This window comes from Trichechus manatus, unplaced genomic scaffold, assembly GCF_000243295.1.
Source record: "Trichechus manatus latirostris isolate Lorelei unplaced genomic scaffold, TriManLat1.0 scaffold00015, whole genome shotgun sequence".
NCBI lineage: Eukaryota > Metazoa > Chordata > Mammalia > Sirenia > Trichechidae > Trichechus > Trichechus manatus.
In genome coordinates this window covers 1912800-1924090 of record NW_004443951.1, presented here as the reverse complement: position 1 = coordinate 1924090, position 11291 = coordinate 1912800, and the positions used below count along the sequence as shown (strand labels likewise).

Genomic DNA, 11291 nt, shown 5'->3' with positions numbered 1-11291 from the left:
CTGTCCAAACCCAGGGCCCGAGCTGGTTTCCACGTGGCCCAGGACGTCCCAAGCCCCGCACACACCTGGCTCAGACGAGGTCCTCCTGGTCTTGGTGCCTAGGCTGAACCAAACAGCAGAACAAGTCCCCTGTCTCGTTTCCAGTTTTTAATGTTTTTCTTGTAACCAAAAATATAAAACTGGCAGGGGAATGGGAAACAAGTCCTGTACACTTTCTATACACGAGGTCTGTGATTTCAAAACCAGAGGGGGAAGAAACGGAAGGCACAGACAAGGAAATGTCCAAAGGGTCACGGATCCTGATGGCAACTGCCGAGCGCCCAGCCCTGGAAGGCCCGCGGCCCAGGACAGCGCTGGGCGGGCCTCGAAGTGCTGTGGAGAGCTTCGGCCTGGCTGTTGGGGCAGCACACGGGGGTGGGGACAGCTGGCAGGTGGGTGGAGCAGTGTCTGCGATGGAGGGCGGGCAGGTCGGGGTGGAGCCTTCCTTCAGGTGTCTGTGTAGATGGAGGGGATGTGACTCAGGCAGTGGTCAAAGGCCCCATTGGGAAAGAAGCCACAGTCCTCAGGGCCACTGGACACCATGTCTTCAGGTGGCTGTGGTAGCAACGTTGTGGGGCACGGGGCCTCGTAGCCTGTGGGTGGATGGGAGAGCGTTGGGGCTAGAAGGGGGTAGGGGCTCTGCCCGGGATCTTCTCCCATCTCCCAGGCCCCACCCACTGCCCAGGGTCCCTCCTCGTAGAGCCCTCAGTGGGCCTGGTCTGCCCTCGGACCTTCCAGATAGGGGAGCTGGTAGGTGGGGATGGGAGGGGGCTTGGGAGGTAGGACCCCTAGGCCTAGCTCTTTTGGGGGGACCCAAGGAAGCTGGGGAGACAGGCATGTGCTGGCTTGGTGGGCTCTTCATCCAGGGCTGAACTACGGGGGCAGAACATGGGGAACCGAGAGAAGCGTGGAAGTGCGGTATCACAGCTCTTGCCCTCAAAGGCTGGTCTTCTCCTGGGATCACCTCCACCCTTTCAGGTGCCTCCTCCCACCAGACACAAGAAGCCCAGAGAAGAAAACTCACACTTACTGAGCACGTACTAAGTGCTCATTTAAGCCATTATTTCACTGAGGCCTCACAACACTCCCTTGAAGTGGGATTCATTACTCCATTTTATAGACAAGAAGATGGGCTCAGAGAGAGAAAGACACTTGCCTAAGGTCACGCTACTAGTAACTGGGGGAGCTGGGACTTGAACCCACCTCCATCTGGCTCTGGAGATACCTGGACATGCTGTCTCTAGGGTGGGGTCACTGCTCAGAGGCCCTAGACCTGGGAGGGGCTGGAAAGGTCATCTTGTCCGTCCTCTGTTCCTGGGTTGTTGTCACAAACTTCTGTGGCCTAAGGCAGATGGGCCTCACTCTCCCCATCCTGGATTCAATCCTGTGACTATACTGGCTTGGCAGAGGAGATGTGGGCAGCTGAGCCTGCTATCTGGGTGGCTGGATGCTGGGCTGCTACCTGGACAGCAGGGTAGAAGCGAGGCCTAAAGGACCCCTGGGGGTATGGTGTGGACACTGGTGCTTGCCCCCCACCACAGCTATTATTTCAGGGCTTCCTGCTACACTGAGAAGTCTGGCTTGGGCTGGATGCGGATACGGGTGGTGAGAGTCAGCATTGCTAGGGATGGTGACTGGGGTCTAATCTTGCACCAGTCTACATGTGCACCAGCACAGAACACACTCACTCCTACAGGGGCCACAGGGCCATGCAGGTGCTTAATTCCTAAGTCTACAGCTTCTTTCTTCCTTTTGGGCACGAGCTTACGTATCAATCATACTTTTGGAGATGGAGACCTTTGGTTTAGACTTGGTACCTCCTGGGTACTGCCCCATGGGATTGGACGTGACTTACAGGCTTTTTACCTGTAGCATTTTCTGAGCTTCCATACCCAGAGGTGCGGCCATATTTTGCAGCACATGTGCACACTGTGATCAGGTCTAGCATGCATGTATGTGGCAAGTGTCCACCCACTGAAGTAAGTACACCTGTACGCAAACACACAGGCATGCTCACTGCGAACAGCCGCAGTGTGCTCATGTACACACAAGGCTGTGGGCACAGCCAGAGTCAGGGGATGGGTGGTACACAAATGTGCATACAGATGGGGAGTGCTAGAAACCACACAGCATGATGGGGGCTCGTGTGTAGGAGCACACGTGCGTGGGCTCACACTGCCCAGGACCCATTCATGCTGGCCCCACATGCACACATGGACATGCCCCACAAACATGTGAAGAAAGAGGGAACACACACACAGACACGGGAGCAAGCGTGTCAATGTGAACGCGTGACCTCACACGTGCACCCCCACATAGATGTACCCACAGGTGTGTGTGTGCTTGTCTGGGGCCTCAGTGCTGCACCCCCAGCTGCACACACTCAGAGCTGTCCAAGGGGGTCTCTGGGGCAGGATCTCAGGTGCTCCTTTGTCTGAGGGGCCCCTATCCTGCTCAGACCTGTGGCCTTCAGTTGGCCCTGGCCCTGAGGCTGATGTGGGGCAGGGCTTGCCCCTGCTAGCCTGGCCCTGATGAGCTGAGTGTTCCCCTCTGACAGGGCTGCTCCGCCCGAGCCAGGAGCATTACTTGGGGAAGGGCCCAGGGCCCTGCAGGGAATCGCCAAGCACAGACGTGGTGTAAGGAACAGGCACACCTTCAAACCTCTGTCCTTTGCTAGCAGTGTGGCCTCTCTGGGCCTCAGTGTTCTCATCTGTTAAATGGAGCTCAGTATTTGTCTCATTCTCTGCTGTATCCTAGAGTCTAAACTGACTGGTACACAGTAGGTGCTCAATAAATATTTAAAGTGAAGACTCAACTAGACTGTGAGCTCCTGGTCTGATTCCTGTCTGTGTATTCAGGAATCCCAGACTCACATGTTTAAGTCATGAGAAGTCGTGGAGAGACCCTGACTTTAGAGTCAGGTAGGGTGCAAATCCCAGTTCTGTGGGATCCTGGGGCCTCTCTGAGCCTCTGTTTTCCCCTCTGTAAAGTGGGGATGACTCTCCCTCGTAGAGCTGTCACAAGGATTCGGGACAATTACATAAAGCACCCAGCATAGGGTTGGGCCTTGGTAGGCGCTTGGGGAAGGGGGCAGGCCAGGGGCTTACCTGTGGCGGGTAAAGGCGCACTTAGGCTGTGGTAGCCATTGCGCCGCAGGGGGTTGAAACTGTGGGCCTCCCCTGCCAGTCCGTCCCCGCTGGCTGCTGGCTCGGTTGTCCGGTAGCAGTCACCATAGGGGAAGCAACTCTGGATGGAGTGGAAACTACCCTGGTACCCTGCAGAGGGAGGCGGGGGGCTGCATTAACTAAGGCAAAAAGCCCAGGATGGGGCGGGGGGCATCCCCGAGGCTCTGCTCAGTCCCCCAGGGTGTCTTGTCTGGCACTGTGAGTGTGGATGAGGGAAGAGGAGCCCCAGGCAACGAAAGGTGCTAGGAGTCAGGGCCCTATTCTCAGCTCTGCCCTTCATCCCTTGGTCTCCCTATTAGCCCGGCAGAAGGGTCAGTTGAGGTGGTCTCATGTGGCTGCACCTGGCTTACCACCCTCTTCCATGTCAATCACTCACTGTCTCCCCACGTAGCAGCTTTTCCCACCCCCAGCCATTATCGGTGCTGTTTCCTCTAGCCCTTTGACACCTTGTTGATGGAACAAACTTCCTCATCCTTCAGAACTAACCTCCCCCAGGACACACCCCAGACTAGGCTGTGCTGGGTCTCCAGTCATGGCCCTCACTGCCCAGCACTGTCATTCTCTGAGCGCTCACCTGTCTGCCCCAGGTCAGTGTCTTGTTCCTCCCTGGTGCCCAAGTGGGAGTTGTCAGTGTTTATGGAGAGGGCCGCTGGCCAGAGCTTACCTTGCGGGCTGGGCAGAGGTGTGGGCGCGGGGTTCTGAAAAGGTGGGTAGGGTGGCTTGCTGGGAAGCGAGGAGAAGGGCTGGGCCCCCGGAGAATGGCTCTGGGAGGACGGTGGCAGCGGCGGTGGCCTGAGCCCCTTCAGCGGGCTGACCAGGGGTGAGAGGAGGCCAGGCCCCAACCTAGAGAGCAGAGATGGTGTCAGCAGGAAGGGCGCTGGGGGATCCGGGGGCGAGAAGCATGGCTCTGCTGTTTGTTCCCCTCCAGTGACGGGGAGCTCAGACCTCACCAGCCCACCTGCTTTAACTCTGATAGTGCTCTTAGGAGAGGAAATTTTGATGTCTGATACACTCCAACTGGAATTAAATTTTTAAATCCTCTAAATTTTAGAATCCAAAGGATGAAAAACTAATCCGGTATTTAGGATGTGTTCAAATCCCCATCTACTCTCACCGGCCCCGTGATTTTGGGCAGATTGTTTAATGTTTGAGGCTTGGTGTCCTCACAGGGTTGCCGTGTTCACTACCCGGCCCCCTGCAGTTCTCACTGTTGTTGTCAGCTGCCCTCGAGTCACCCCGACTCATGACGACCCATGTGCAACAGAAAGCAATGCTGCCCTGTCCTGTACCACCCCCGTGATCAACTGCGTATCAGACCACTGTGATCCATAGGGCTTTCACTGGCAGATTTTTTGGAAGTAGCTCACCAGAGCTTTCTTCCTAGTCCGTCTTAGTCCGGAAGCTCTGCTGAAACCTGTTCAGCATCACAGCAACAAGCAAGCGTCCACTGACAGACGAGTGGAGGCTGTGCATGAGATGCACTGCTGGGAATCAAACCCGGGTCTCCTGCATGGAGGGTGAGAATTCTACCGCTGAATTACCGCTAAAAACAAACAAACAAAAAAACCAAACCAAACCCACTGCCATTGAGTCCATTTTGACTCACAGCTACCCTACAGGACAGAGCAGAACTGTCTATAGGGTTTCCAAGGAGTGTCTGGTGGATTCGAACTGCCAACCTTTTGGTTAGCAGCTGAGCTCTTAACCACTGCGCCACCAGGGCTCCAAATCACCACTACAAGGGCTAAATACCAGCCCCCCCGCCCCAGTGGATGCCCAGCAGTCTCGCTCTGTGCACGCAACTCTGGCCCTGGAGGAAGAGCCTGGGCATTTCGTGATCCGGAGCACACCTCACAGCACTAACAGCCACCGTTCTCGGAGCCCCTGCCTCACCCCAGGCCCCTGAGACAGGTGTTCTTGTGTCCTTCTAACAGATCAGAAAACCAAGGCTCAGAGTTTTGCCCCAGCTACCCCTGGCCACACAGCACCAACCTCATGGGTTATAGTGAGGGTCAATTAAATAAATCAGACAAAAATAAATTGGACAAAGCTCACAGTATGATGCCTGGTACATTCTTAGCTACTCCAGGAATCCTCATCATCATCATTATTAAGATGAGAGGAAGAAAATCTGGCAGGTCAGTCAGACGTCCAAGTTAGGCTTCTTTCCCCTTGCATAGTGTACTTTTAGGAACCTTCTCCGGTCTCCATCCCTGGCCATCTCTCCTCCACGTGCATACCTCTGGTGATGGGGAGCTCACCACCTCCATTCATACAGAACTTCAAGGGATGCAGGACTAATCTTGAGCTCTCCAGAAGCTCATGCTCTGAAATAAGAGCTGTGTGGTCACCCTCAGCCTGGCCGAGCCCAAATGGGCTAAATGGATTGTAGGTCAAGCTGCAAGCCAGCTATTTTCCCTCCTCATGCTGCCTTCCTAAGTCTCTGGGGTTCTGTTTACAGACCAAAATGACCCTGAGGTCAGTTGAGCTTGAACGTTCTTGGAGTCAGGCTGAGGGCTCACAGCCCATAAAGCATTTATGTGCATTGGGAAGTGAGAGAGAGAGAGAGAAAAAAAGAGTCCGCACACTGAGTCTCCATTTTCTTGTTTGGATTTGTCGATTCGTTGCACCAGCCACATCTATATTACAAATCCAATGTCACAGCTCCAGCTGACCTCGCCAAGTAAGTCGTGTTACCTCACTCACCCTCTGAGACACGAGGTGTTAACTGGACATGTCAGTGCCTCTCGCTGAGGGGAGCAGGACTGTCTCCAACAGGAAAAAGGAGATCTGGGGAGAGTTGGTGGGCTCCATGTCTGCCACGCTCCCAAGTCCCCCTCTGCTCCCTTCAGCCTGGGCACCCTGCTGTCCCCACTCCCCATTGCATTGCCATTATCCACGTGACTGTGATCCCCACCAGCCACTGTGAGCTCGCTGAGGGCAGGGAAAGGGTGGCCTCCATGCTGGGACCCTGGCTCCTGGGCCAGCAACTGACACACTGTGGGCATACATGTCAGACTGTGTTAATGAACTCATCAGGTCTTGAGTTAACTACCATTATCATCAAGATTAGTATGTTTCAGCCTGTCTCACAAGGCCGTCAAGTTGGACAAGGTCTATGACAGTGCTTTGTGAACTGTGGAGGGCTCATCGTCCTCATAGTCAGTTGTCCTGGCCGAGGCTGGGCTGAGGCACCACCAGGAGAGCGGATTCTCCTTCCCCTGGGCCTGCTGCGTGGTGCCTGCCTCGTCCCCACCCCAGCCCAGCACTCACAGCCCTGCTGTCCCTGGCCAGCCTTCCTGCCGGTCCCCCACACCTGGGAGCACCTGAGGAGGGCAGGTCTCGCCCTCTTGGTCACCTGGTGCCTGGCACATGGCAAAGAGCTGAATAAACACTAACGAGTGGGTTTCTGAATCGCTCGGCTAAAAAACTCAGAGATTAACAGCATCGCAGAATTAAGGAGGACCAGCGCTGAAGGGGAAAAAACATGCATTTTCAGAGTTCGTTTTTCCTGTCTCAAACCTGCCAGAAATTCCCATTTGCCACCTTTGCAGCCAGTGAAATTAAACAGAACACGGCTCTATTCTCAGCAGACACTAAGCCTGATGGGAGGCTGCTCTACCTGAACTCTGTAAAAGGAAAAAAAGAGGAAAAAAATCATCTGGAGCCCCTCTTCTGAGTCATACAAATGATTCCTAAATCAAATATTTTTTGCTTCAATTGGAACCTATAAAAATTAATATAAACCTCACAGGCCTGGCAGACAGAGGGCTTCATACTTTGCGCGGGGCTGGGGAAAAAACACCCTACTCGGCATCTTCTCTGAGCCAGGGTAAATAAATTTGGTCATGAAGTCAGGCCCTCTTAGAATATTTTTGAGTGAATCAGATAATTCTGTCAAACTGTTTAAACATCTCAGCAAACCACTGGGGGCCACGAGGGGCTGTTCCCTGTTGACTTTGGCTGGATGGGAAAGGCTGAAGGCACCCCCCCACCCCAGTCCCCTGTTCTCAGGGGACGAGAAAAGAAACCCATTTAAGCTGGCTTGGGGCTGGTGTCAGGCATGACGGCTTTCTCTCCCGCAGCCTGGAGTACCAGGCGCCTGGCAGGATGGGATGACGTGCACTTCTGCTCCAGTGGGCAGGGGCGGCGGGCAGGCCAGGGTCCCCTCTGTCTGGTCACCACTCTGCCTCTCGCTGCACGAATCCTGACGGGCACCTATGCAGGCAGCAGGCAGGTGATGAATGAGGTGGGCAGAGTGCACAGGCCTAAGCGGGGAAAGGCCGGTGTGGTTTATTTTTCTTGGGTTGGGAGATATTTTGGGGCTGGCTGGTGGGTGAGCAGGTGGCCTGAGTCAGCCTGTTGGGGTGGGGTGGGGGAGGTTGGGGGTTAGTGTTGGGGGACCCTGCACTGCATGACACACACAATGTCAAGTATGTATAGCTGACACTCATCATCTCCCTACAGGAGAATATTTTAATACCCATTTTATAGAGGAGGAAACAGGCTGGGGAGGGGCTGGTTTTCTCGGCTCCCTCTTTTCAGCCCATCAGGCTGCCTCATCAGAGCTCTCCACCCACACCTGCGGCCAGTCTTCCCCTGCTCGTCAACCGTGCCTCGGCCCACAGAGCGGCTCGTCCCTGATGGTCCCCCCTCTCCCCACACAGCCAGGGTTTCACTGTTGTCATTGTTAGTTGCCACCAAGTGGATTCTGACTCACGGCAACTCCACGTGTGCAGAATGGAACTGCTCCGTACGGTTTTCAAGGCTGTGACCTTTCAGAAGCAGATCGCCAGGCCTGTCTTCCAAGGCACCTCTGGGTGGGTTCAAACCACCAACCTTTGGGCTAGTAGCTGAGCCTTAACCGTTTGTGCCACCCAGGGACTCCTAGGTCCTGCCTATTCTACTTCACTAATGTCTTCTGAGTGTTCCCTCTTCCCTACCCACCGGGCCTGGCTCAGGCTGCCATCCTGCACCCCACATTCCATCTTGCCCTCAGCAATCCAACCTTTATCCCCAGGCCTGCTCACATCACCGCTCAACACCCTTCAGGACAGGGCTCTCGTCACAGCCCTCGTGATCTGCCTCAGCAACGTCTCTACCCGGCTCATCACGTATACAATGATCTGTGTTTCCCCAACTACGCTGTGCTCTCATCACACCTGCCTTTGCCCTCGCTGTTCGTTCCTCCCAGCCTCTCTACCCGGCCAGCTTCTGTTTAACTTTGGGGGCTCGGCCTGGTATTGCCTCCTCCAAGAAGCCCACCCTGACATCCTCCCCTTCTGCTCCCTTCCGTCATGGCACTTGCCCCCTGTGTGGACAATCTCTGCAGGTCTGTCCGTCTCCTCCTCAAAATGAGCTTCTCCAGGGCTGAAATCAGCACTGGGCTTAGGGCCTACCTGGCCCACGAGCTAAAAACCTGGACATTGAATGAATGAATGAAAATAAATGAATGGCAGGAGAAGCCCACTTAGGAGCACTGGAGTATGAATCTGGTGGTGAGGCTGGCCCAGTCCCAGACATGGGCAGGCCAAGGCCAAGGCTGCAGCCTTGGGGAGGAAGGCGAAGGGAGGGAGGAAGGCACTAGGGCCAGGCCTGGGGGAGAAGTTTGATCAACTCCCTGTTGATGGTAGGCAAGAGTGGCTGGCAGGGCAGGGAGGGTCGCAGGTGGGGCTTCGAGGCCTCCCTCTGCCCATTTGCAAGGAAAACAGATTTCAGCAGCCTTGGGAGCCAGCGATGAACACATTCACTATTTCCAGCCAATTAAGTGGCCACAGTGAGAACCACGTTGAACACAGGAAGAGGCCGCCTCTCCCCTCGGTGACCCTCTCTGGGCAGCCCCCAGCAGGCCAGGCGAGGGTTACAGCTGCAGTGGCCAGCAATAGGGGTTAGGCTCAGGCCGGCATCTCTGGAGTGGGCAGTGGGCAGTCTGTCCACCCAATGGGTGGCATAAGCCAGGGAGAAGCCTGGGCGTGGCAGCTCAGGATCCAGGAGGTGAGGGTTGCAGGAGAGCATCTTCCAAGGGCCTCCCCAGTGGGGAAGAGAGGGTGCATGAGATGAGGTGTCAAGAAGCCTGAGTGCTAATACCATCTACCTCACAGAGTTATTGTGAGCTGCAAATGAACTCGTGCAGGTAAAGTGTTTACCACAGCGTCTAGCACACAGCAAGAAACCCACAAACGGTGGACATTCTCATGATCAGTAACAACCAGAGGGTGTGCAGGATGCCTGCCCTCGCCTGCCTCCCACGAGTGCCCACTTGCCATCCTGGAGGAAGACTGGCTTGGTGTACATACCCGTCCCTGGTGCTCTCAGCTGTGGGCAGAGGGGGCAGATGGTGGGAACCAGCGGTGGCGTCCAGGGGGTGGTGCCTGGAAGGGACATCATGCGTGGGGGGAAGAATCCCCGATGCCAGCCCGTTATGGGGGGTGAGGGAGCCAGGATACACGCCTGCAGAGAAGCAAACAAATGTCACTTGGCTCTGACCACTCCCTAGAGGTGGCTGTGACGGCCCAGGAACTGTGTGTGCCTGCTTACAGAAAGACAAGTAGAAAAATGAGCAAGCTTGTATTAATAGAAGTTTAGGGGTCCAAACAAGGGAGACCATGGTCCTCTGTTCAGGGTCTGGCTGCAGGGCTGTGTCCAGGGCTGGCCCCCTGACAAGAGAGTTGGACTGAGAAGGCACTATCGGAGCCATGGTGGGCTGGCCCAGAGGGAGGGGGCTGGGGGTTTGTCTGGAGCAGGCTGCCTCAAACCTCTGTGGGGCTGTTCTAGAAAAGAAGAAACAGGACTTACTCTGTGTGGTTCCAAAGGCACACAGGGACCCAGGAGTAGGGAGAAGCTTCAGAGTTCAGAGCTGGGAGGTACCTTCTAATAGGCAGGGCCACTGCAGCGTAATGAGCTGTCTTTGGAGAGAATCAACTACCCACCCCCAGAAGTGTGTGAGCCGAGGCTAGGTGTCTGCTATGAGGGATTCCTAAGGGAGAATGCCTGTGCCAGCTGGGTGACAAGCTAGCTGGAGGACCGCTGAGAAGGGCTGCCACGTATGGTTGCATAGGCTGTATACTGCACAAGGGTCCCAGATGAGGGGAAGAGTCAGCTGTGTTCTAGTCTCAAATTCTAAATCTACAAAAGACACCTGCAAGGTGAAACCACCTTTTATCAGAAAACCCCCAAGGGCCTTAACCTTGTTGAGAAGACCAGGGGAGATGGGAGGGGCTGGCAGATCAGTGGGAGACGAGGTCAGGGTCAGATATTGCTCCAGGGGACCAACTGAGGGTCTAGGAGTTACTGAAGCCAGTGCTCCCCAAACATCTTCACCAAAGAACCCTGATCAGAGTTGAGAATGAGGCCCCACCCTGGGACTGCAGCCTAAAAGGGACAGAGCAAGGGTTGAAAGATTTTTAAATTTCCTATTTTTTTCTGAAAAAAATGGAGCCAATTTTGCATTCCCTCTTTAATCCGGCCATGCTTATGTTAATAGAAATTGACATGATTTTCCCCACAATCAGTGCATCTAGCTGATGTCCTGGGAGGGCTCTGTGGACCAGAGGCCGTGCCCAGGGCCACGCTAAGGCAGTGTCCTCTCGGACTGGCTGGTGCCTGCCCTGGACCAGCTGTTACATTTTGAATATCGCTCTGGTCATCACGAATCCAGACCCAATGCTCTTTATCACGCCATGAGGACCAATCTGAGAACATACTAGGCTCCTTTCAAGCATGGAGGTTAAGGAGGAAGTTTTACCTTTTCAAGTGATTGGGGTTCTGAGGCTAGCCTGTCCCAGGCTGGTCCCTCTGGCCCAGGCCTGCAATTCAGGGAGTTGCTACAAGGAATTGAGTAGAGTTGTGGCAGGGAGCAAAAATAAGTGAAAGTGGAGGGGTTTACAATATGGAGCAGTGCGGACTGTGGTAAAGTGGAGAGACCATGCCCCTTCGGGCCCTTTGCAAACTGTTAAAAACAAACAAAACACCAAGCAAACAAAAAACACTGTGCCTACGAGACCAAACAAGTTGCACCACCCAGCTTAGAGTTCAGAGCTGCAGGTACCCTATGGTTGGTTACAACTG

The 11291-nt window shown here is 54.8% G+C and overlaps 1 protein-coding gene across 1 annotated transcript in view; it reads right to left on the bottom strand.

Annotated features, from left to right (window-relative positions):
- Window positions 1-486: 486 nt before the first annotated feature.
- The window catches only part of GLIS1 (GLIS family zinc finger 1), a 286001-nt gene continuing 275196 nt past the window's right edge, over window positions 487-11291 (bottom strand). The window contains exons 7-10 of the mRNA XM_004371718.1: window positions 9521-9674; window positions 3889-4067; window positions 3147-3314; window positions 487-632 (exon numbers count right to left, since the gene is read on the bottom strand). Coding sequence (XP_004371775.1) covers window positions 487-632; window positions 3147-3314; window positions 3889-4067; window positions 9521-9674 — 647 coding nt within the window. The remainder of the gene's footprint in view (window positions 633-3146; window positions 3315-3888; window positions 4068-9520; window positions 9675-11291) is intronic.